This window comes from Esox lucius, chromosome 20, assembly GCF_011004845.1.
Source record: "Esox lucius isolate fEsoLuc1 chromosome 20, fEsoLuc1.pri, whole genome shotgun sequence".
In the NCBI taxonomy this organism is placed as follows: Eukaryota; Metazoa; Chordata; class Actinopteri; order Esociformes; family Esocidae; genus Esox; species Esox lucius.
The window spans coordinates 17,317,179-17,343,460 of NC_047588.1; the positions used below are offsets into that span (position 1 = coordinate 17,317,179).

General features: G+C 44.1%; 2 protein-coding genes across 4 annotated transcripts; both read right to left on the reverse strand.

The window, feature by feature from the left end:
• Positions 1-37: 37 nt before the first annotated feature.
• LOC105019162 (protein disulfide-isomerase A3) lies at positions 38-6,128 on the reverse strand. Of its 3 annotated transcripts, none has more exons than XM_020040763.3 (12): positions 5,657-6,128; positions 4,991-5,069; positions 4,374-4,491; positions 4,183-4,290; positions 2,956-3,073; positions 2,603-2,839; positions 2,344-2,526; positions 1,760-1,868; positions 1,561-1,689; positions 1,300-1,379; positions 1,157-1,214; positions 38-1,047 (listed from the first exon to the last, which is right to left on the reverse strand). In XM_020040763.3, the coding sequence occupies exons 1-12, from the start codon at positions 5,836-5,838 to the stop codon at positions 958-960; spliced, it is 1,491 nt and encodes a 496-aa protein (XP_019896322.2). In that variant the 5' UTR covers positions 5,839-6,128; the 3' UTR covers positions 38-957. The 3 variants fall into 3 exon arrangements, with proteins under 3 accessions (XP_019896322.2, XP_010883416.2, XP_019896324.2); XM_010885114.4 differs by having other exon boundaries at positions 2,956-3,085; positions 5,657-6,126; XM_020040765.2 differs by lacking the exon at positions 5,657-6,128 and having other exon boundaries at positions 2,956-3,085; positions 4,374-4,487.
• A 594-nt stretch (positions 6,129-6,722) lies between these two features.
• gon4l (gon-4-like (C. elegans)) lies at positions 6,723-25,722 on the reverse strand. The gene is given in 32 exon segments (XM_034289002.1): positions 6,723-7,187; positions 7,294-7,396; positions 7,483-7,813; positions 8,435-8,648; positions 8,734-8,844; positions 8,931-9,224; positions 10,029-10,172; positions 10,297-10,494; positions 11,500-11,663; positions 11,876-12,152; positions 12,741-15,050; positions 15,172-15,216; positions 15,218-15,287; positions 15,430-15,582; positions 16,458-16,608; positions 17,564-17,747; positions 17,892-17,978; positions 18,478-18,697; positions 19,740-19,861; positions 19,944-19,984; positions 20,691-20,792; positions 21,096-21,303; positions 21,430-21,606; positions 21,697-21,813; positions 21,900-21,998; positions 22,573-22,623; positions 22,714-22,764; positions 22,890-22,964; positions 23,056-23,282; positions 23,428-23,529; positions 24,771-25,024; positions 25,572-25,722. Coding segments are annotated over 32 exon segments (6,822 nt in total). The 5' UTR covers positions 25,592-25,722; the 3' UTR covers positions 6,723-7,067.
• Between the last annotated feature and the right edge of the window lie 560 nt (positions 25,723-26,282).

Sequence of the window (26,282 nt, forward strand, 5' to 3'; positions counted from 1 at the left end):
TTTTGAGGGGACAGCAAATGTATACTGTTATTCAAGCTGTACACTCACTACTTTACATTGTAGCAAAGTGTCATTTCTTCAGTGTTGTCACATGAAAAGATGGCTCATTATTGTGTCTCTTCCTGGAGGACAATGCCCAAATTCACAGGGCACAAGGGGTCACTGAAGGGTTTGATGAGTATGAAAATGATGTGATGTAAATCATATGCCATTGGCCGCATATGATTGGTAGTCATCAGATCTCAACCCAACTGGACACCTATGGGAGATTTTGGACCGAGCCTTTGCACCTTAAGCAACTGAGATTTTTTTTTGCACATTTGTCCTTTTCTACATCTGAATATAATTACACAACTTTACTAAGGAAAGCCCATTGTTCAGTAGCAATTGCAGTTAGAGTAAACTCCTAGTTCCCAGTGCAAATTTTCACTTGATTTCACTTCCTACACGTGGGAAACTGAGAATAAGTTAGAGTTGTGAAGTTTCACCAGTGGCCTTTCACCTTTTCAAATAAATATGATTAAAAAAATCCCAGTTCAAATCTGAGGATTAAAACATTTTGTCACTCTGTTTTCACTTTTTCCTTCAATGGGTTTTGGAAAGGAGATGAGAATGGACACAAGGAGTATGCAACTGAGAATCTCTGTCAAAGACATTACATTAGTACATCCTTCCTGGAAATATTACCACAATCCACAAGTTATCGGTTTTCTTTCAAAGCCAAACTGTGCATGTGCTGCTTGTTACTGCGCATGAAGATGCGCCATTCTTTCACATTGAGAACTTTCATATTTAAATCTCCAAATTGCTTATTGTTTAGTAAGGCACAGAAAATTGAGAGATCTTCTGATCTGAAACGGGGTTGCAAAGGGTGGCTTCTTTTCTAAAGGGTTTTATCTTCTGCTTCTTTGCCACGGACACCTGCTTTCACCACTTTTTACTTGTTCTTCATCGCTCTCACAAGTCTTCTCTAGTAGTGCCCAGGACAAGGGGATGTGTTGCCTCCTTCTTAAGATAGCTGATGAAGTCGTTCACTTCGCGGTCACCCTATTGACAGACATGGGTGGTTAAAGTAGTCTGGTAACATCAGAACACTGTTTACAGAGAATCAATGGCTAGGTCTTCCATGTTGTCTGGAGCGGGGTTGAGGCCTCACCGTGTATTTCTGAGGTTGGTCCTTCTGTCCCGCAGGAACAAAGAAAATTGTGGGGAAACTGGGAAGGAAACCAGATGTGATTACCACGGTGTTGTAACTGATGAAACGGACAAAGTCCCACACGGGAACAAGAAGAGGCTCACCCTTGGACATCGTACATAGATGGAACATCGTTTGCAGTGGCGTCCATCTTTGCTATAATAATGTTATCGTCAGCGGACAGCTGTAATAAAAAACAATGAATGAGTTTAAAACAATATAAAAACAAATGAGTATTTGGATGGTTAGTAATTTATAATATAATTTTCCCTTTCTGTGGTTAACGCCATAGACTGTTGCCCCACCCAGGACCCCCCGGTTTGTAACTCTCAACAGCAGGTTAGCGATTCAGACATTAATCGTACCTTCTCCCCTAGCTCTGTGTATTTGGGCTCAAGGCTTTTGCAGTGACCACACCAGGGTGCATAAAACTCCAGCAGCACGTCCTTGGAAGGGTTATTCACCATTTCCTCAAAGTTGTCCGCCACCACCACCTGCAGAGGCAAGGGGCTTTTGTTTAAACCGTCTTCTTGAGCAGGCACTAGTTGGTTTTATTCTGCACACCTTTACTGGGCCGTTGTTGTTTTGCGGGACAGCCTCCGATTTGATGTGCCTCTTCAGTTTATCAGCAAAGTAATCTTCCAGAAATCTTTCCAGGGATTTCCCATCCGGTCTGCAATGGACAGACATTCAATGCAAACTGTAGTAACGTGTGTAATGCTGGTGTCAGAATAGCAAGAATTGAATAATGGCAAAAACTATTGAATTTATTTTGATTTCATGTTGTAACACAATAAAATGTGGAAAAGTGGGTTGATTACTTTTGAGAGCCACTGGATGTAGGTGACAACAGCAACTGATACATATGATTATTTCTCATGGATGTGTTGGAAGATAAAAAGGCTAGCTAATTGGCTTTGTTTTTAGCCAAAGGTGACTAATAAGGTAGCAGCGTTGTAAAAAAAACTATGTATCACAGAGAGGGAATGGCAGGGGTATCAGGTGGCCGAAAAGATGATGATTCTTTTTTTTTAATTAAAATCCAATTCCAATTATGTGTATTCAGCTAGACCTATGCATGTTAATGGTGGACAAGCCTGTAGACCGCACGAGGAAAGATCTGTAGAGGTTGTGTTATTGTAACTCACGTGAACTCCTCCTGCATGATGTACTTGTTGCCCTCCTTTGTTCTGATGGTGATGAGAGGGAGTTCTTGCATGTCCGACGGCCCCAGGTTAAACGCCTCCTTAAGTTCATCCTGGAACTCAGCCCTGTTGGCCACGGCGTAGTTCAGCTCCTGAGACTGGAACTTGGTGGCCACTTTCATCACCCTAGGAAGAGAAGGGCAATGAAAGAGAAGCAAAAAAAAATGGAAGGTATCAGGAAAGAGAAAAGAGCAGCCCTAACCTGTTTCTCCAGTAGTTAGTGCCCTTGATGTTGTGAAGGTAGTCCACGTCGTAGTATGCCACCAGTAAGTCTCGTCCACTCATGTCGTCTCTGTTTTCTGCTGTCAAATGGGGGCACAGCCCAAACACATGATCTCCGATGAACTGACGGAGAGAAGCGGTCGAGAATGCCGTAGTCTTAATCACACTGTCCTCAAACTTGCTGTTGAGTCGGGGGGGACGGATGAGCAGTACAGCCCTGGTGAAGAGACCCAAGAGAGGAGTGGGTGTCACATCTGCAATTAGAATCTAGTGACCAAGGATGGATGGTTCAGCACCCAGGTGATTATATGCATAGGCAGTGACCACACATACTCTGATTCCACGCCATGTTTGAGGCCAAGGCTCAGGTCAGTTGTGTGGGCAAAGCGGTGGTTGTCTCTCATGGCACTAGATGCCTTCAAGAACTCAGCCAGCTGAGTGCTCTCCTCGCCTGAGAAAAACCCTAACAGCAGGAAGGATTAAAATTTGTCACCAAAAAAAAAGAATTGTCTGTATATTTATATAGAGTATCAGTAAAGTGTGGACACACCTACTATATATTATAATTCTAAATAAATCACTGACACCAGCAAAGCAACCCCATAACATCCCACCTCATCCTCCATGCTTCACAGTAGGAACCACACATCGAAGATCATCCATTCAAGTCTCTTCTTGTTGGTAACCTTCTGTCGTAGTTTCACTGCAGCAATTCGACCACAAAGGCCTGATTCACACAGTCTCCTCAGAACAGTTGATGTTGAAATGTATCTGTTACTTGAACTCTTTGAAGTATTTATTTGGGTTGTAATCTGAGGTGCAGTTTATTGCCGATTTTTCAGGCTGGTAACGCTAATTACCTTATACTTTCTAGCAAAGGTAACTCTAGGTCTTCCTTTCCTGTGGTGGTCCTCATGAGTTATCATAGTGCTTGATGGTTTTTGCGACTTCACTTGAAGAAACATACATTAATGCCAAAGGTTCTTTAAACTTTCTGGCTTGACTGGCCTTCTTGTGGTCATTTCTCTTAACTTATTTGTGCTATTCTTCCCATAATATGGACTACTACAGTACAGACAATGATGGTCTTCTGTATACCATCCCTACCTTGTCACACCACAACTGATTGGCTCAACCGCATTAAGAAGGAAAGAAATTCCGCAAATTTACTTTAACAAGGCACAACTGTCGAAATGCATTCCAGTTGACTACCTCAGGAAGCTGGCTGAGAGAACGCCAAGAGTGTGCAAATCTGTCATCAAGGCAAAGGGTGGCTACTTTGAAGAATCTACAATATGATATTTATTTTGATCTGTTTAACACTTCTGTTAGCTACATGATTCCATGTGTCATTTCATAGGTTTGATGTCGTCACTATAACTCTACAATGTAAAATAGTGAAAATAAAAAATACTTTTTTAATAGGCGTGTCCATACTTTTGACTATTACTATATATATTTAATATACACACACAAAATACAAAAGGTGGCAAAGATAATGCTTTATATTAGCAGACTAAAGGAGCAGATTAACTGCTTTCTTTGAGGACGTGTACTCACCAACTACACTGGCTTCAAAGTTGTTGATGAATGCATCCAGATCTCCTTCACTGTGCAGAGCAACTGAGCTGGGACCCACCTGTTTCGTCATGTAACTCACAATGCCATCTATTGTAAGAGCATACATTACATTAGGCATTAACTATATAATAAACACACAAATACATAAAACTAGTGACTTAAGTAGTTACCTGCAGTCCTGGGTCCATCATAAGCAGCTGAGTCCTCTCCATTGCGGAAGATTTTGAGAGTCGGGTACCCATTGACCCCAAAGCGTCCACAGGTTTCAGAGTTCACCGTGCAGTCTACCTTGGGATATTTCAGAAAGCTTTAGAAAATGTAACACAATACCTTACTAACACTGCATTCACAAAGTGGAAGAACAACTAATCCTGTTTCACCAATAATAGAAAGCAACAAAGCTATTAAGGACAGGCAAATCTCTCTAAAATCTGTATAGCAAGCTGAAGACAGGTTCAACATGCAGCCCATTGTTTTCCTTAGCAATGACCACAAAGGGTAAAGAAACTTACGAATGTTGGAAACCCATAGGCTTACACGTGTTATGCTTGAAACTAACATGTTATTGTTTTTTTAAAACATTAATTATACTCTAGCTTGCTATATAATAATTTGCTAAAGTATTACGTTTAAAACAGTATTCCTCCATACCCAATATTTGGAACAAAAGGTGTCTCAAAGAGAAAGTGTAAAGTTACAAACATTGAAAAATTAAACTGTAAAGAATATGAATGCATGAAAGTACAATGCACCTCTGTAGTATGTGAGGGCAAACTAGAACACTCACTTTGGCCAAATATACTTTCCCCTTTAGTTTTGTTGCTGCGGTTTCATATTCTGGAGCCAGTCTCTGGCAGTGGCCACACCTGAGAGATGAAAACAGGAGCCGTACAAAGCAAAGGAGGATACAGTCTCAGATGGGGAAAACAGCTGAAGACAACCAATATAGTATTAAGTCAAATTTTATCAATGGTGCAAATATTCTGTCTGGAAATTTATGAAATCTGATTACACTGCTCTAGCTGTACATTTGCATAAATGCATACATGAGAAATTAATAGAGGCAGTAGAGATGGTGGGTGAGACTTTACAAAGGCCAGTATTTATTTTGTCAGTGTGGCAATCCTGGTTCAAGATATATCTATAATTAGCTAGTATAGCTTGTGATTTAGGTTTACTCTCATTAGTAAACAGGTCTAGTCTACAGTAATCGTCCAATATGGGGGAAAATAAATACACGTAACAATGTTTGATATTCTGACAGTGGGAACAAAAAAACGTTACCTAATGTTAGCCACAGCCACACAGTTTAACCGGATACCCACCAACAGCTGCACAGTTCTAAATACAAATAACGAACTAGCTATCCACACAATAAAAACAGTATTGAATAAACGATGTAAAAAATTGTTTAAGTATTTAATGACTGCATACTAATGCATTAACAGCTCACCAAGGGGCGAAGAATTCCACAAGTAGGGTATCGTGCTCTGCTACCGTGTATTCGAAATCCGAATCCCCCAGCTCAAGTACATCGGTGGCAGCTATTAAGACGTTCTGCTGGGCCATGGCGAAAAGCAATAAAAGGCGACGCAGACCCATGGTACTCATCTGGTTAGAACGAATTGCTCTCATTGCCGAAATACTGTACGTATCGAGCTAATGTCCTCAGTTTTTAAAAACTACTAGAGCTAGGTCGCTCGCTGGGTATGGCTCTTTTGGTGAATTTTGGGAACCGAATCACATTGGTGAAAGGAGCAGTTCATTTGGCTCCGTATTACCTTAATTTTAAGCTCAAACTTTATTTGCAGACAAGGTTACAACGATTTTATATCCGCACTTCATAATCAATAAAAAAAAGTTATTTGCAAGCATTTTAAACTAAGAGCCTTTCGGGAAACAAATGAGCCGGCAATTTCAGGTGAACGGAGTCAGAAGAGCCGGCTCACTAAAACGACTCGGAATGTCCATCATTCCTCACTGCTCTGAATGACAGTTCACTGCGGTAAGATTGGAGAGCGCATACTTCATGTTCCATGCGCGTTTTCCCAGCAGGGTGACGTCAGATAAAAATAATTAACAGGCGCTCTAATAATTAAGATAGGGTATATGTAACATGTTTAAACGCATTATTTTAGCCTACTTGCATTTACAGTGGAAATACCCACTTCTTTCACGGTTTTGGGGTTGTTTTTAAGAATTGTAAACTTAGTCGTCCGGGAGCCAAATAAACCGACTCACTCAAAAGGTTTGGAACCCCCATTTCTAGGAATGAGTCCTTGTACTAGAGCCGTTACGAGACCTTATTTATACAGTCTATGTACGAGACGAATAAATTCAGACACCGCTTTTTCGTCTTTCTGCGATAATGGAGTAATCAAAAAATAAAATCATACATTATAATTATTTTAATTTGTATAAAATATATTACTTTCAAACAGGTATTAACATGGATATTTCATATCCTGTGGCACACAAGCACAACTCTTGCAAATGGAAAGAAATATACAAAACTCCTGTACATTCTTGGACGAAACCCCATTTGTGTATTTATTACAGTATTTATAAAAGTCCTGCCCAACTGTGAAGTCACTCAGTAGCGGATCAGTTTCCTGTGTATTTCTTTCAATAAATTAGTGCTGTACACAGTGCTCACTGTTAAATTGGTTCTGATAAAATTGAACAGCTGCCATCTAGGGATGCTGGTGTTGCTTCGCTCAGATATGAGTTTGTTAACAGCATTCATACTGTATGTCCTTCATGTTGCCTCCAGGTTTTGCCGTCACATGTATCCTCTCTACTATTGACTTGTCCTCAAAGTGTCTACACTTTGTTCTGTCCTGTTTGAGATGGTTCTGTACAGTTCACTCTTGCTCCTTGTCTGTGACTGTTTGCTGTTCAGTGACCACAGCTTCATCCTCGGAGTTGACCTGGCGAGCAGCAGTATGGAACAGCAGCATCAGGTCCCGAAACCGCCGAGACACCTGTACATGAGAAATAAAGGAGTCAGTGAACTGAGGTACATTTTAAAAGCTGAGCGTTGACCAACAAGTGTATAACCTTTCACAGGTAACAATACGTAATCTCCACCTCATTTGGTGTCTTATTGCCCAGTCGGACGGAGATTGCCTGGAAGGTGCTATGATTGGCTCCTTGCTGCTGACAGGTTGTTAAAATGACACGGTCAGCTTCCCTGAAACAGAAACACAAAGAGGATAATCACTGTTTAACAAAATCATTTTACAAAAAAAAAGAAACACTTTGTCTTGTCTCTCTCACCTTGTCCATAGTATGACCTTCTCCCCACTGGCAGTGAGGGAGATGTTTTTGGCACAGACGGGTGGGTCAGAAGGAGGGCTGGGACGAGGTTGCATGGGGGCCACGGGGCTTTGCACCACCCCAGAGAGCGATGCTGGTGGGACATCAGACACCCCAGATCCTTCTTCATCACCCTTACTCTTCTTTGGCAGGGGGCTGTGTTCTCTCTCCCCATCCTTCCACTCATCCTCTTCCTCATCCTCCTCCATTTCATCCTCCTCCTCTTCCTCCCTAACCTCAGGGATGTGGACCGAGCCTTCCTCAGGACCCTCCCACGAAGGGACTGTTTGCTCTTTTTGGAAAGTAGAATGGTTGTGTTTAACAATCTACAGGCAAAACTCAATGTTTATTCTGCCATTATCTAAAGAATGACATTTACATTTTAGTTATAGAGCTAATGCTCTTACCCAAAGCGACTTCCATACATTATTGATTTCATATATTTAGTACATACGTTAATAATTGTACTTCAGAATTATATTTGTTTTTACTGGGGAGGAGAGGGGATGAATAGGCCAATTGAAAACTGAGGAGGATTAAGTAACATGATGATATAAGGAAAATCTTCATGCAGAACTGATGTGCTCCCATGGTGAACGGGACATTGAATCTTGTGTCTATTGATGCGGATGTTCCCCATAAAGACATAAGGGGTCAGATTAGAAAAAGTAGTCAGGACACCAGGGTTAACATCCCTACCTACAATAAGAGCCATGAAATCCTTATCATCCTAGAGACACAAAATGAAGGGCAGTGTCTCCTTTACTACCCTGGGGCACTGTCTTTCAAAATTTAGATCACAATGAGTGCCCCCACCTACCCCACACCACATCTAGCAGCATCTGTTCTTCCGTCCTGAGATCAACAAGGAGCTGCCCAGGTTCAGTGGGGAACCTGCAGTAGAACAACTTACCAGGATGTGGACTGTTGGCCCCACTGTCAACTTCATCTTTTACTTCAGGATCCACCTCTTTCTCCTTCTCTACCACTTTCTGCTCCTCCCTTTCTTCCTCTTTCTCTCCCCTCTCCTCCCTGCCTGTCTCAGTGAGAAGGTCGACTGGGGGGCTAGTTGCCGTGGGATATAAGGGGTCAAGAGTCTTCATCACCCGGGAGACACCGTCAGAGGCCTGGGAGAAGGGATTCAGAAAGCTAGTGTTAAATGTTACCCACATAGCCACAGTGCAGAACCGCAAAACCAGACGGTAAAGCTACCTTGTTGCCATGGCAACGAGAGCATCCTTTTCTCTTGTGTCTTCGAAGCTTTGCATCATGGTTGGCTTCATGACAAAGGAAGGAACAGTCCTTTTCTGGCCAATCACACTCCTGGAAAGGAAGACAAGCAGCCAATCATTATTATAATTAAACATGCTATTGGAATTCGACAAACTCTAGTTCACATTTTCTCAAACCTTGTAGCCATGAGAACCTATCTTGCTCCTGCGGCGGCGACCGGTCATGGTTGGAATCTCTTCTTCCTCTAAATCAGGCAGAGTCACTTCTTCAAAACCATCACTTGCCCCTGCCCCTGATCCCAATCCAACCCCCTCGCCTGCGTCTACTCCAGCCCCTGCCTCCTCAGGCCAACAAGCCTCCTCAAACTGCCCCGGACGGGCCAGAGGAGGACGAAGCTCTTCAAAAAATACCCAGAATTCCCCTTGCAGGTGTGTGTGGCCTTTCAGGAGGGAGGACATCTGTGATTTAAGCTGAAGAAAACAGAGGGCATGTTAGATTACATTGGAGAGACTAAATGCATGTTGATAATAATTTTTTTCTGGATTACAGTAGCCTTCTTAAGTCCTGGATGAGACAGTCATAAAGCTGACTATACACTATCTGTTGTGCTATTTATTCAGTGTTTATCCCAGAGCTCAAGATAAATACTGATACATGACTAAGTCAAACACTTATCAAGTATGGAGACAAAAAGCATTGATATTGGGGAGGTAAATGCTTCCTTAATCCCATGGTTTGAGGGCCTCATTTGGATTTAAAAAAGTACTCGTGGTCCACACAACTATTTTTTGCAAGCCACAAATGCCAGTACTAAATTTATAGGTCCAAAGGCATTTCTACTTGCAGAGCCTCTTTGTAAAGTATTCAGAGGTCTTAAATATTCCACATTTTGTTGTGTTATTGATACATTCCCCAGTTTCTGTGCTGATGATGCTCTACATTCCCCACATTTCCTCCTGTTAAGATAGGGCTATCAAACGCATGCAATGGATTTAGAACACCTAAAGTCAATCATTTCTTTTGTTTCCATTAACACGTTTTTAATTTCTGAATCTCAGAGCCATCCAGGGTCAGTGCATGACTTGAATGGGAGCTGATTGATTATCACGTAATATTTTATTAGCTATTATGACCCCTTAAAACATCAGGTATGAATATGATTCACTGTTTAGAACTCGTTAAAATTCTAAATCTAAGTGTTTTTTTTTATATCCAAGCGATCCCTAGAGGAACATGCCCATAACTTGAAAAGCTTGTGTACCACTCTGACATACCTCCTCAATGCTGGTAGGACTCAGTCCAGGTCCTCCCTGAAGAGCACGTACGATCTTCTGGTAGTGAGACGGATTTTCCCCAAAACTGATCTCCAGCTGCCTTAGGAAACGTCGACTGCGCTCAAACGCCTGCTGCTCCTCAAACTGGACAAGAAAGAGAATACCCTTTTAAACCTGAAATGTTTCAACAGTTCATCGCAGGCTTTCTCTGTAGTTAGGACATTGAACATTCACTGAAATTGACAAGCAGCTCTAACGGCATTCTTACCAGGCCGCACTCCAGGGCCTGCTCAGGGAGGAGAAAGGCAGCAAAGTCTCTCAGGAGGTCTGGCCACTCCCCAAGGACGAGGCGGAGCTGGGAGAAGAGCTCCACTGCATTGCGCCCCTCACCTCCCATCTCAAATTCATACAACAGTAACAGGAACTCCTCCACTTTGCCAGGTATGTCCTGAAGGGCCTCACGAACCTGAAGAAAGACGATGGGGGTTTAAGTGCCTCATTTTGTAAGTTAAGTGTTATTGATGCTATGCAACCTGCTTTGTAGGGTGGGGAGAAACAACTGATACAGTGACACATCGCAATATTCTTTTAGACAAAATGTAAATGGATTCAGATTGTTTTGTTTGTATATGTTTAATGCTCTGTAAAGATTGCCAGTAGATGGTACGGGCAAAAATGTCTAGAACATATCCTTCTTTCTATTTGTTAACACAAAGTAAATATTTATTTTAAATCTCCTCAAAAGTACACACTGTGCTGTCAGAACAATATACCTCCAAAGAGGTTTGTGTGTTTTCATTATCTCCTTTCTTTCAGAGTGATACTCCTGGAGAGATGGGAAACCTCACTAGAATTGTATTATTGGACATTGGTGTAGTTTATTACTACGCCGTCACGAGCTGCACAGAGTGTTGCCGGTAACATTTGCTTAGCAATCTGTGATGTTAAATAAACATCAGTCCCAACCAACTTCATCAACCAATTTCATGTAGGTTGCTAATTTATAACTACAAAATGCTAAATAAAATCAGAACATATTTTTGTCATATATTTGCATTATTTAATGATGTATATCATAGGAATGTGTTCCTATATCCGGTTGCGTACATTTTTCATATTTCAATTTCAGAAATAAAAGTTTTAAGCAAATTATTTTATTACTGAATATTACACTATATAATATTACAGTATTCTAATGTTTTTTGCAGAATATTGTTTTTGGAAGTCCGGAACAGTCTAGAACGGTCTAATAAAAAGCTGTAAATCGCAATATTGAATCACAACACAGAATCCGAGGAACTGAGAGAATCACAATACACATCGTATCGGCCAGTATGCACCGTTATAATCTGGTATCGCGAGGTCCCTAGCAATTTCCAGACGATTGTTTTGATGTTATTTACGGGACAGTATGCTACCCTAGGTTAACAGAAACACTTACTAAGAAACCCAAGCAACTTTTCCTCCTTACCCTGTTGAGGTAGGCCTGTGCAAAAGCCATGTCCTTGCTCTCTCTGAGGGGGTCATTGTCCAGTATGTGGTCATCATAAAGCAGCAGCAGCTTGGACGTGTCCTTGCTGTCTCGTTCCTGACGCCGACTACGTCTCAGACTGCGAGGGGGCGGCCTGCCTCTCCCTGGGGGCACATAACCAAAGACAGAGGACACCAAAAAGAGGATCACCAAATGTCCTTATACGGTAGTTTTTCAAAATCACTGAGCTTCAACATATTATTGCTTTGACTACAGCGTTTTGGCTATGTATATGCATCTGCTGGTGTAAAATGGGCTTTCTAAAATACATTTGATTGATTGAACACTTATCTACAACCCTTGACATGAGACTGACCTCTGCCCCGTCCAGATCCTTTCCCACTGGCTCTGGGATTACCCTCCCCAGAGGGCATGTCATCGTCTCCAGGCACCTTACTGACCCCGCCCTCACCAGACTCCAGCTCCTCCCCCTTTGTTGGCCCCTCCTCCTCCTCAGAGTTCTCCTCCTGGGAGTTCTGGGAGACAGGGGAATTTGGTGATGTAGGTGAGGGGGGGGAGTTAGGAGAGTTGTCCTCCTCAGAGTCACAGAGCCTCCTTTCTGAGGCCAGCCAAGTCAGCTTTTTCATGGTTTCCTGTGGGATGGAAGTTGGACAACTGTTAGCAGGCGATATTAAGCAATAAGACATGAGGAGTATGATATATGGGCAATATACCACGGCCAATACTCAAAACACATCGCACCGTGCCTGGATACCATACTTAGACATAATACAAACCCCCAAGAAGCCTTAATGCTAATTATAAACTGGTGACCAACCAATTAAAAAGTAAAATGTTATGGGATGTCATACCCATGGTATAAGATCTCTTCTAAACTGGTGGTTTTAATTCGGAATGCTAATTCTGAATGCTCAGGGATTTGTGGCATATTGCCAATATACTACGGCTAAGACCTATGTCCACCCACTCCATCAGGCATCGTGCCAAAGAACAGCCATTGTGCCAAAGAACAGCCATTGTATAATGGCCATATACCACAGCCCCCTCATGTGAAATTGATTACATATACCATAACTTTCAGCCTATCAACATTCAGGATTTGAACCACCCAGTTGTTCAAAACACAAGGAACATAAGCTAGCAGTATTCTGACCAGGTGCTGCCAAACAGAAGCTTTACTTTCCTAATTTTAATCACAACATGAAATATTAAGCGCATACCTGCAGCTCAGGCACAGAGAGAACGGACTCCTCAGAGGCTGAGGACAAAACCTCCTCTTCATCCTCATCCTGAGTAAGGTCATCAAAGTCCTCCTCTTCCTCCTCCTCCCCTTGCTCACCGTCCTGGTCTTTCTCTCCATCACCGTCCTTCTCTGCTCCACTCTGTCCTCCATCCCCCTCCCCTCTACCCTTCCCATCTCCCCCCTGCTCTCCATTTCTCTCCCCAGCTCCATTCCTCTCTTCCCCTCCACCATTTTGTCCATTTCTTTGGTCACCCTGTTTTCCCTCATTCTTTGCTCCTCCTCCAGTTTGCTCCTGTGCCACAGTCCTCCCACTCAGCGCGACCACGCCATACACACAGCAATCTCCCTCCCCCTCTTCGCCTTTTTCCTCCTCTTCAGCTCCTCTCACATCCTTTTCTCCACCCTTTTCCTCAGGTAGGGTGCCAGGTCTGTGCACTGTATTAGTTGACAAGCACCAACTATCTAACCCCACCTCGTCCCTTTCTCGATTTTCCCTTCTCAGCTCCTCCATCCCCTCCTCCCCTTCAACCATCATTCTCTCCAGAACTTCAGCTGGGCTTTCTAGACTGGAGCAGGGGCTCCCAGAGGACGACTCAGACAGTGTGAGGAGAGGACCCTCCACATCCCCCCATCCCTCCTTCTCGCCCTCATCCACCCCGCCCTCATCCACCCCGCCCTCTTCCCGCAGGCCCTCTTCCCGCAGGCCCTCTTCCCGCAAGCCCTCTTCCCGCAAGCCCTCTTCCCGCAGGCCCTCTTCCCGCAGGCCCTCTTCCCGCAGGCCCTCTTCCCGCAGGCCCTCTTCCCGCAGGCCCTCTTCCCGCAGGCCCTCCACCAGCCGATGCAACTGCTCCTCTAAGCTGGACCCAGGAGCTTCTCCGCAGGTCAGAGCAGAGTCGCTGTGCAACCGGACACTGAGTGCCTGCTGGTAGTCCACGGACCCGTCAGGTAAAGTGCTGGGTGGCGGGAGGCAGGAAGGTACGCCGCTGGTTAACCCAGTCATACTGTGTTGGGGGGAAGGTGACAGGTAGCTTTCAGACTGGTGAAACCCATTCTCAGAAGCGTTGGACAACACAGATCTGTTTTGGACCAGACAGTGTTTGGGCACCCAGACCATTTGTGTAGAGCCCTGGGCCGCAGCCTGTAACAGTACATACTGGTCATTCTGGGCTTCTGAAAGACCCTGGATGTCTGAAGGAGACATAGTGGCATGGGAGATACCAGACTGGACCGGGAAAGCATTCCCTTCTGCAGCATCTGGAGCACATCCAGACAGGTTTTGAGAGTAGGTTAGGTTTGGGTCAAACCCAACTTTATCTTTGACCTCTGCCTGGATTGCTGGCCTCGTGTTCCAGTTGTCATTGTCCAGGGACAGGCTCATATGGCTGTTTTTTAACTGTGAGGTCATAAGGGGAGGGGAAGGCGTGTGAGAGAAAAACACAGGGCTGGACTTGAGCTGCAGGGCGCTACTCTGAGGTGTTGGGGAGTAGTTCAGCGCTGCCTCCAGGCTTGGTGGGGCCGGTAGGAGAGGCCTGGCCAGAATACGGTTCAGAGCTGCTCTGGTTTTAGCCCGAGTTTCCCGGTGGGTCGGGGCGGAGCGTGGGGGCCGCTTGGCCAACCTTAAGGCAGCATTGGTCCGACGTGCAGAGTTAGTGAGTGATGAAAGAGGACCAGTCTTCTCTGCTGGGAGGGCAGGGTGAGGGGGTGGTGACGGCTTGGGGGAATCGGATTGTTTGGGCAGCAGTTTGCGGGGAGGTGCACGAGAAGGTGTTTTCTCTGTTTGTTTGGGCATCGTTTGCATCACACACGCTGTGACCACGCCCTGACCAAAGAGGGGGGCTCTCGTGGGGGTGGACGGTGAGAGCTGAACCAATGGCACTGCTCCGTGGGCAGGAGTGACAGGAGCCTGGGTCATTGGCAGGGCCCCGTGGATTGGAGTACTTGGGGCTGTGGCCAATAGAATGACCCCTTGCGAGGGGACAGGCTGTGGAACTTGGGCCAGAAAGCTAAGTGTATCTGAGGGAGATTTGGTAATGGGCACAAGTGGGTTGGAACGGGAGAAAGCATAGATGGGACAAGGTTTGGGGGCGATGGGTGGACGGTCTCGTTTGTAGTTCATGCAGGGGTGTAGTCGCAGGTTGATGTTTCTAGGGAGAGATGGGGGATATCGTGTACCACTGGGGAAAGTGTAGGGAGGTGCTGGAAGAGGAAGAGGGTTTGTATATGATACTTTCCCCTGTGGTTTTTTATTATACTCCATCATTACCCTGTGGATGATTGGTAGACTCTTCTGTAGAGCAAACAACAGAAAGGGGAATTAGAACCAACTGGTAGCGATAGGGGAGATATATGGAGATCGTGTTCAACAAAGAAAATACAGGATATCAGGGTGGTAATGGTGAGTTTCGTACCCGTAACCAGTTGGGCATGACAGACATCTCTCTTTCCACCGGGGGGGCGCTCCTCCCCAGGCATCACCCTGCAACAGGTCTCCTCCATGGCAGGAACTATTTTGTACTGGCAGTACCTCTGAGAGAGAAGCAAATGTGACACATTTACTTCCCCAAGGCGCAATGGTCCACCCAACATGGCAGTAGAACGATACCTCAAGACATTATAGAAAACATGTAACGACATTATGATGGGCTTTAACACATCCTGAGACCCACACCTTGATGATGTTGTCAGATGTCTTGGAGCCACACAGCTCCTTGACACGGGAGCGCAGCTGGTCCTGCTTCTTGGTGCGGACGAGGTAGCGACACATTAGGCGGTAGGGGAACTCAGTCTGGCTGAAGTGCTTCAGCCCCAGTATGATCAGTCTGGAGAAGAGGTTGACATTGTGAAACAATATCTTGTCTTTCAAAGGTATGAGCAAGAGACAATGCAGAGTAGTCAAAGAAAGTTATTCAGTTGGAGTCACAACCTGCTTCCCCAAAAATCCAATAATATATGTTTTGGGGTTTTGAAATGTATGAATGGATTTTCGTAGATGTTCGGAACACACACTGCACTATTGTGAGGAGAACCCACTAAACAGAGAAAGATACTGGATTTGGACTTTTAAACCAGGAAGCTTTGATGGCAGTAGAAGCAAATGACTGGACTCTCAGTGGAGAGTGGAGATGGGAGGGGTTTAAATTGACCAGTGTAAAGATCTGACAAGCTACCTCATGATGCCACATACCATACATATATTGGGCTGCATAAAGACAACACCTACACTAAACAATTCATTAGAAAGTTCTACTAAACCAGGTCACTTTTTGGAATATTCAAAAATGGTCAGACAAAAACAAAAACAACAAAACTAGAAACCTTCTGCCAGAAATATTCTGATGGATACCTTAACTGTTACCAAATGATCAGATTACAATGCCCTTTACCTTAAAGGGGCACTGTGTAGAATTCTGCCTATAACCTTTACAAGGCAGACGTTTAAATAACTTCAAACATAACATTTAAAAAACTTGCAGATATTATGTTTTGTAACGTTAAATGGCTGCTTGGTTGTAGCAATTTCCTTTTTTCACTGGTTTAAAGAAGCCCTTCTTTTTACAGCATGGGTCAACACGTCTTCCAGTGATTTCCTCCACTTTCTTAGAACACTGCGGTTGAGGTTGTGAATATCAGCTGCCCTTGAGTTTATGTCCCAAACAGTGATGTACCACGTGCAAGTGAGTGTGTGCTCCTTCACCTGTCCTCTCCACGTGTGTAGTTGTTCTTGGTGCGTGCGGGGTGCAGAGCTGGGTCCAGGCTGCAGAAGGGCAGCAGCTCCGGGTAGAGAAATACTGAGCGTGTGGCGAACAGCCAGGCTGTCTCAGCAGGAAGCAGAGGGTATGTACGCACTGCAGGAACAACAAATGACACTCACAAACTATTGCAATTCACCAGCAGACCCTCAGGGTGGTGATACATAAATGAGCAGCTCAACCATTCTAGATCAACCATGTCCCACTTCTAAACACCACTCAGGCTATGAAACCAAACTAAAACCAACTCTTTAAAAAGCACTGGCACAGATGTTTTAGATGTCTATATTGCACTGAGCCCTCTTCATCCTTTGTTGCCATGGCTTCAGTGTGTGCATGTTGAGCTCCCCTGCAACACGAGTTCAGCGTTTTTTCAATGCAAGGTCTAGACAATTCGACATGTACCCATTTTTCCACTGGTTCACCCACAGCCTCCACTATTTTTCCATCTTAAATTCTTACTTTTGCTGCTTCCCACATAAACTTAACTAAAAGATAAGGCTGGGCAATATGGCCCAAAACCTACATCATGATATATTCAAGATTTTTCATCCATACGATATTAATGACAAAATATTTATTTATATATCTATGTCATCGTTATAATCTTAAAATCGACTTTAAAAACACAACCTTTTGTTTTTTATATACTGTTTAAGCTTAAAGTTAAATGGAAGAGGTCAAGAAAGAAAACAGGTTGTGTTTTTAATATAATGATTCTTTAAAACAAACAAAAAATCTAAATAGTGCAAATAAAATAACACTGGTGAGCAGCATTATAACTACATCCCAAATTAAATATCCTTTACTACTCTGAAATTATTAGCAAAATAAGTAATATGGCATTACGATTACATTGTTTTCATTACTGAATTATGTCAAAAACTCAATAACGATATTTATGGAGTTATCGCCCAGCCCTACTAAAAGATAATGACATTTGTTGCCAAACATTTTCCATTCTGGATGTTATGGATTAGTAGTTAAAGCCCTACATGTTCACATGACATTTCGCCCACACACGTACTCCCCCAACAACCCAGTTCATTACCATTTGAGGGACGTGTTTGAGGCCTGGCTGGGGGTTGTGGAGGCGTGGAAGACACAGACATCTCCTGCTCCTGGATCAGAGAAAGGGCCCCTTGGAGATTACAGGCCCTAAAGATGCTACTGAAGCCCAGTTCCCAGGCTGACCTGGTCACCTCTTGACGCCCGGCAAACGACTGAAGCTCCTCCTGGGTAGACGACACAGAAGGATGGGGAGACGAAGAATGAGACTAGTAGAACTGAAGAGGGAGATAGAGGGAGGAGAGAAACAGGGAGGGAGAAGAGGAGTGAGGGCGGGCATAAGATTCTGAGGGGGGGGATCGGTCAGTCACCAGGTATTGTTTGGTGGTGTGGGCCTCGTGACGCAGGGCCTCCACAGGGCGGCTCAGCAGGTGCACCTGGGTCAGCAGCTGGACGTGCTGGAACAAGACAAGCCCGACAGGGTGGTCAGAGTCTCGCAAAGTCACGTGCCAACAGCCTAACAACTACAAAGGAACTGTCACGCAGGAGTCAGGAAGCAGACAGAAGAAACAAAACTAGTGATGGCTATACGAGGCTTCATTGCTCTTCTTCTAGCAGCAGGATATTATGGAAAAATTATGCAATTCAGATTTTATTTTCAGAATAAAAGCCATCATTGAAATATCTAAGGCAATATAGTTAATCTAGTCTGTACATTTGATGTTTAAATGTCCGTTACAATATTGTTCTTGTTTTTTCATTTTTACAGACTAGATTGTTAACTATATTGCCTTATACATTACAATGATGGCTTTTATTGTGATAAAGACTATTGGAGTCCTGCCAGCATAATATCCTGCTGCTACAATAACGCTAATGAAGCCCTGTTTGGCCATCACTACAGAAAGCAGCCTCTCCAGCTCCTGAACACAAAGCTTGACGAGCGGCCCGGCCAACCTGTTGGATTTGCTGCTGCAGCTGGAGTTTCTGGGTGTGGTTGAGGGTGAGGGCAGGGCAGGGCAGGGGGGGCAGCAGCATCACAGCGGGGGACGCCGAGGTCATGGGGGTGGAGCGGCCGGTGGGCTCTTGGAGGGCCCTCCGCTGCTGCTGGGCCTCCAGCTGCTCCCTCACTGTACGCCGTCTCTCTGTTAGCATGTTAGCCAGAGGCTCCTCAAACCTGCAGGTCAGGGGGCAATGGTTAGGAGAGACAATGACATAGTAGTCATACTGGACATGGTCATTATGGGGGTCTAGCAGACATCATTCTCAAAGTCTCATGTAACGTATGGGGCCCATCTGGGAGACTGAAGACACACTTGGACTGGAATTATCTGAATGAATGGATGGATGGATGTGGATCACAACGTTCTGCTTTGAAGGCCTCCGTTCTCCTCCACAGCCTTTCCTAACAATGCAGACTCGCTTGATTTAGCACTGGAAACACAGTCCAGAGACAAACCTGGGCCTCTTCCCACGTGCCTGGTTAACACAACCACGACAGCCAGGACAGATATCAGGTGCGTGTGGGGGGTTACTGAATTAAGTAAAGTGCCCTCTGTCCATTCAAAGAGGTGGCCTGAAAACAGCATGTGGCAAACACACAGCTCTCACAGTTAAAACATCACCAGAGAGCCCAGGTGCCAACAAGTTGGGAAATACCTGATGCACTGAGAGTATGTGAGAGACAAAGACGTTGTGCGTGTGTTTTTGTTGTGTAATAACATGAACTGTAGCTCTACAGGGACTTCTGTCAACCTCCTGAAACCTCAGAGGAACAGAAAACACCAGAGCATTTCTCTACCTCCCTACCCAAGCAGACACAGCACCCCTCTGCTGCTCTGTCCCGAAGGGAGGCGTTTTTAAATAATCCCCAGAATGCCATAGATGGATGGGCCTGAACACATGGGGGGCTGCCATCACATACTCCCCTGCTGACAGGCTGCTGCCCATAACACATACAACAGATGGCCATTTTGGCTCTACCACCAATACAATGTCAACAAAAAAAGGACAGTGTGTGTGTGAAAAAATCTTTTTTTCCATTAAATAATGGCACGGACAGCATCTGGCCCTTAAAGCACTCCAGTTGCTTCCTCCTGCGGTGTGCGGTGAATGAACAGCTCCACGTGTTCCTCGATAAGGGACCGGCTGGGGTACTCATTAAGAGTTCATTCTATCCAGTGAGGAGAGTGGAGAGGGTTATGCTAGAGAGAGAGTACCGAATGGCCTGCGGAACGTTGAATTGGGGAGCACTTGGGGGTGAAGCTTCTTCCTCCCGCTCCTCATCTTCTTCGTGACCGTCATCCTCCTGCCCATTCACTACCAGCTCATCATCCTGGAACTGAAGTTACAAGAGAATGGAATTTAACAAAAAATAAATAACTACTAGTTATTGCTACTGGTTTTCCCCAAACACTCCTCACCGTCTCAAAAAGCTCCTCCAACAGCTCGTTCACTTCCTTTTCTGAAAATAGGAAAGAATTTGTTAGTGGATATTTTCACCTAAAGGGAAAAATTTGTCATGATTAAAGTTTGTATAAACCATATAAGAGACTCACTGGTGATGAGTCATGGTTAGAGTTGATGTACAAACCACATAAGAGACTCACTGGTGATGAGTCATGGTTAGAGTTGATGTACAAACCACATAAGAGACTCACTGGTGATGAGTCATGGTTAGAGTTGATGTACAAACCACATAAGAGACTCACTGGTGATGAGTCATGGTTAGAGTTGATGTACAAACCACATAAGACACTCACTGGTGATGAGTCATGGTTAGAGTTGATGTACAAACCACATAAGAGACTCACTGGTGATGAGTCATGGTTAGAGTTGATGTACAAACCACATAAGAGACTCACTGGTGATGAGTCATGGTTAGAGTTGATGTACAAACCACATAAGAGACTCACTGGTGATGAGTCATGGTTAGAGTTGATGTACAAACCACATAAGAGACTCACTGGTGATGAGTCATGGTTAGAGTTGATGTACAAACCACATAAGAGACTCACTGGTGATGAGTCATGGTTAGAGTTGATGTACAAACCACATAAGACACTCACTGGTGATGAGTCATGGTTAGAGTTGATGTACAAACCACATAAGACACTCACTGGTGATGAGTCATGGTTAGAGTTGATGTACAAACCACATAAGACACTCACTGGTTATGCGTACGGCCCGGTCGTTCCTGTAATCTTCTCGGTCAGGCTCATCCAGATCCTCCAGGAAATTATACTCCGGATCGTCATCATCATCAGCCTCTTCTGAGGGGGGAAGAGAGAGACAGGAAATGGATTAGAAACGCTGGTTAAAAACAAAGACAGGGAACAAGACAAGAAATAAGAGCAGTGAAGACACTTCTGACACCACTATAAAGAGGACAGAATGAGACAGGGTCAGTTACAGTGTACAGTGAGGTGACTGGTGGGGAAATGTATGGTCCCAGTAGGACACCAGACAAAACCACCAAAACACGACAGCAGTCAAACTTTACTTCAATATCACACAGTCAATCCTTTAAGCCTCCCTCTCCCCCCACCCCATCATCCCTCGCTTTGACCTCTGACCTTCGTTCTCCATATCAGACGTCATCAGGCCCTGTAGCCACTCGCTCCAGTCGCGGTCCTCCAGGGCCAAGCTGTCATCATACATGTCAGGCGTGATGTCTGGAGCGCACAGCTCCGCCTCCAGCTTTCCCAGGGGCACGTTCCTCAGGGGCCGTTTGGAGCGGGTCCGACACGCCACCAGGCTGGACCCGGCACCCCCAGTCAGAGTCTGGAAACAGAGACATGGCCTCACACTGGTGACGGACCGAAAGGCAATCCTGGTACGGCCGACTCTCTTTATAAGAGCCAGGTGATTACGTTGCGCAGATGGATAATTCCTGTATAGACTCACTACCTGGTAGGGTTCACTGCAGATGGAGCTGAGTTCCAGCTCTTCGTCCACCGCGTGAAGCTTCTCCATGAACGTGCAGTCCTGGGCCCTGAGGGGCCGTGAGGAGCCGGTGGAGGACGGGGGCGGAGGGGGCCCCATAGGAACTGCCTCCACCCTAAGATGTCTGGACTGCCTTGGCTTCTAAACATGAAACACCAACCCCACTGTTAACCCTTGTTCACCCGGGGACTACCTTGTCCTGAAAAGCCTAAAGCAGTGGTTAGGGTTAACCTGTCTGGGACTGTCCAATCTGTCCTCCTCACACTCAGAGTGTCCTGGGGTCCTGGGCCGCGGCCCTCGGGAACATCGTGGTGACGAGGCTGTGCTGTCCACATCGCTCAAAAACATCTGGGAGGACAAAGTTACCAGGTTGACATAACACGCCTGAGTGAAATGTAGTTGAACATCGAAGCAGAGACGTAGCTCTTCCTCACCTCTTCTGCAGTCTCATCCTCCTCATCGTCATCTGGGCAGTACTCTTCATCAGAGGAATCCTCGTCCTCCTCCAGAGGGATGTCTACAAATTGGGGGGGCTGGGGAGTTGCAGTAGTAATTAGTATGTTATTATGTACCAAGAGACTACACAAAATAAAAGGTTTTCATTCACAGAAAATATTTAACATGCAGATGCTGATTGTTGTTCAACTGTCTGAACCACATCCTGGTTACATGCAGACATCACTAATCAGGATGAGAGACTGAACCCTTCAGTTTCATTGGGTTTGTTACAAGACCATTATCTTTCCAACTTTCCCTATCTGTTTTAAACGTGATTATTGACAAAGTTCTTATTTCTTGATTTATACTATCAAGTGATTTGAAAACAGTTAGTGTTACAACATTTTTGTTTTACTAATAGTATGTCTCCTTTTTACACAACTATAGTTTAATCAATATTAACTTAGCTTTCCCTTTTCCATAAAATCACTAATGCTTTTAACTACTACTTCTAGCTTTGGTATCATCTCATTATTCAAACGGTAATTATATGGAATTTCAACATGTACTGGAATAAATGACTAAACTATAAGCCCAAATGTCCACTGGTCAGTAAGGTCCATCTACTTGGCATTGGGACTGCAGCCTAAGGCTGAGTGACAGGCCTACCTTCACTTCAAGGGCCCTTTGGATGGTAGACTTATTCCAGGTAGAGCTGCCCTGCAAGAGAAGAGCAAATCCCTTCAGACTATGGAAATGCACCTATTTAACAGAAATACGATGCGTTTTCTGGAGGTCCTGGAGACTCACCACCCCCTTCTCCACCACTTCCTTCAGTCTGGAGCGGGTCATCTTTGGCTCCTGGGGAAAAAAGCCTTAATTAAGACACTGGATTCAGGCAGACAGACATTTGTAGGAAAAAAGTACATTTTGGCGAAGAAATAAGTAATTTCTGTCAATACAACTAGCAACAAGTTGACGCTCACAAACAGGGGCAGGTCACGGGTTTCCTGGATGGCTGCTTTCATCATGGCCACTACGTGCTCGTTGGTAATCACCTCCTGAAAGAAACGTTGGCAGGTATCAGTGCAACAACTGACAAGACTAACATTGTCCGTCTGGACCCCCCCACTCCCGGCCAGGTACACTCACGTGGAGGATGGTCCGGACGTTGACCGAGGTCAGGTTGTGTTGCTGTGACTTCCTCTCCAGGTCCACATCCAGCTGACCAAACTCATCCTCCTCGCTGTCGCTGGACGAATCTTCAGACCATTTTCCTTCCTGGAAAGTTTCCACTTCCAGTCCGACGTCTGAAGGTCTCTTCATTGTTGAGTTGCTCTTCCTCTTTGTCAGCCGTGGGATTTCGCAATCCTCCCCATCTTTAGGAAGAAGTGCCATCATACATGAAGTAAAATTCTGTTCTCATACACAAGACATCGGATTAAGTTTTTCTATGTAAGGATGGCAACTCCATTTGGCTCTTATCTATTTAACAGGTCCAAGAGGCCGAACTGTTCAGCTCACCGAAGGTGATGACCAGGCCTAGTTCTGTGTCCTCTTCTGCTTCTGAGGGGCTGTGTGGGGGACTGGGAGATTGCCGACACTCCTCCACATTCGTCAGCTGGTCTGCAGAAGACAAAACAACCAAAGCCTTTACAAATTGATTAACCACTAATAGTAACTGGTTCTTTATCTACTTTATGAATAGGAAGACATTTGTTTCCAGTGGTTTTTCCATTTCTGGTCAAAACAATTTCTTTCATGGCACCTCGTTGGAAACATTCATTTACAATAAAATCTCAGTACTTAATTGCAATACAGAATCATTATAACTTTAATACATGTCACAAAGGGCACTTGAAGTCTTGTGATATTATTGTAGTGAGGTTCCCAGTCATTCCCAGTTCAGTTAGTTCCCTTTAGAATCCCAGATTGGAATCCTATCTTATCCGTGACTGGTGGACTCCTTGAACAGCCACATTACAAGCCAGAATGTTGAACTTCATGTGAACGTACTCAACCTATTGTACACTGATTTTGTCCTTCCTTAGGAGATAATCTGAGATAAAATATGCACAGGGAGGTGTGGTTAAGTAAAATCGAACCTCAGACCAAATGTTGGAAGTGGCAGTAAAAACAGGACCACTTCTAACTAACTGCATGAGAATGTACTTTGTAGGTCAGGTTCTGTTATTGTTTGGTTGTATTTAGGCAAGTGGAGATTAAATGTGTACAGTAGGAATGTGAAAAGGAAAATGTTCCTTAACATTTTATCATGTGCTCTTATGGGTTTCTATTCTGTCAGAATTATGGGGTGCAGCAGTATTTGTTGTCCAAACAATGTCACCAACAAGCACGTTGCTAAATTTCTACTTGAGCCTTGTGTGGCATGTTATTCAACAATATCAAAGCAAAGGAAAATTTAATATACATTTTAAATTTAAAAAAGCACACCCAACAATAATCTGACAAGTCGGAAGGTTAGAAAATTAAGTTTTGGGTTCTGAATTAGTCAAGCGTCGGCTAGTTTCAGTTTGATGCATTCAAAATAGCTATTGTACAGTAATCAGAAGAGATAACAAATGACAAGCAATACATTTGTTAAGCCGGCCAGCATGAGTGGGTTGCTCCCCTAAAAGCAGCCTAACACTCCCCTGTGAACATTGTCTCAGATTACCTCCTGCAAAAGGAGGATCGGAAAACAATAGGTAAGATGAAGCTTATTCAACAATGATTTATCTTGGGACTTTTCACATAATGTGAGGCTACATGTTGGAGATGAGGGACGTATTCCACTCTAAGATTCTAAACTGGACTACATCCTCTCTGGCTCTTAATCCCCGTTTCCTCTTCCCACCCATCCATACCTGAAGCAACAGGTTTCTGCTTGAACCTGGTATTGTCTCTCCTTGGTAACGCCTCATCTGGGATTTTCATTCGAAAGTCCTTTCTCTTATTCGGTGTGGATATGGAGGGCCGTCTGTTATCAGAGAGACTGCCGAGTCGACCACCACTGGAGAGTTTGGTGGTACCGTTTGTCTTAAAGGACTTGGAATGCACAAGCTGTGGTTCCGGTGAACTCGATTTGCGTTTCTGGGCCATATTCATCATGCTTGGAAGCCTGGAAACACATCACAATATCTAAAAATATAGCTGGGGTTTCCGACCTCTAAAACAAGATTGAGATTTCTGTAGTTGTTATTATATAGTGTTAAGCTACATGAATATAATGACTACTATACAGCCGACTTAGGCTTGCAAGCTAGCTATCATGGTCAACATCACCTCAGACAGTTAGCTATGTTGTCTCCAATTAAAGGTGTTAGTTATTAGCTCGTCAAGTTAGCATGGTAGTGGTACAACTTCCACAGTTCAGTTGGGGATACAATACTAGCAGTACATGAAAATATTTTTAACGAGCAAAATCTTTTTTATATACGTAACGCTACTAGCTAACTAGATTGACCCTTTAGCATTCAGCTAGAAGTTTAAGGTAAGTACTGTGTACAGTGCTCTGTTTCCATGTAGGATTGTTATTAGCTTAATACTAGCTAGTAGTTAGGTCATTGGTTAACAACTTATCAAATAACGCTAAAGACGTTTGTCTCAGAACTTTGCTACACTGACTTTATACTACCGTTTAAAGTTTAATGGTATTACTTACCCACCAAACAGAATTTGGTGCCATATGAAGCTACACTAGCTAGCTAGCTAGCAAGCAAGCAACAAAAATATAAAAAATTTACACAGCGCCCTTTCCCGTGTGTGACAGTCAAATGTGTCCCCGAATAACTTCCCCTTAGCTTCCCCTTCATCAATGTAACTATCCTACGACTTGAGATGGTCAGCTACTCATGTTTGTTCAGTACAGTGATGTGCTATTGTAAACTACACACAATATTTAAATTTCATTGACAGTTGTGGCCTTTATAAAATGAACTCAAGCTTAAAATATACTTCTTAAAAACACCATACCGCCTGTTTTGATTAGTGAATTGTTCTAGTACATATTAAAAAGTTAACATTGTCTGCTGCAATCAAGTACTTGATTTTCCCGAGATCAAACACATTTATAGGCTTCAGGACACATTATGACTATATTAATTTATACAGTATGCTTGTCCTAATATCGTTCTTTGACCTATGATCTAGGTCAAGGGTTACATTTTAACCTTTGAAGAAAGGTATTATTCAAAGATAATTCACTGTGGCAGTGGGACACTAGCACATTTTTTTTTGTCACTGAGACATTGGGGTTGCCCTAGATTCAACAAGGTGTTTTTCCAGGTAGTTATGCTTTATTGATAGAGACGGTGTGAACAGATATAGGAGACTGTCTTTGCTAAAAGAGATGTGGGCCAGTACAAACCCATACAACA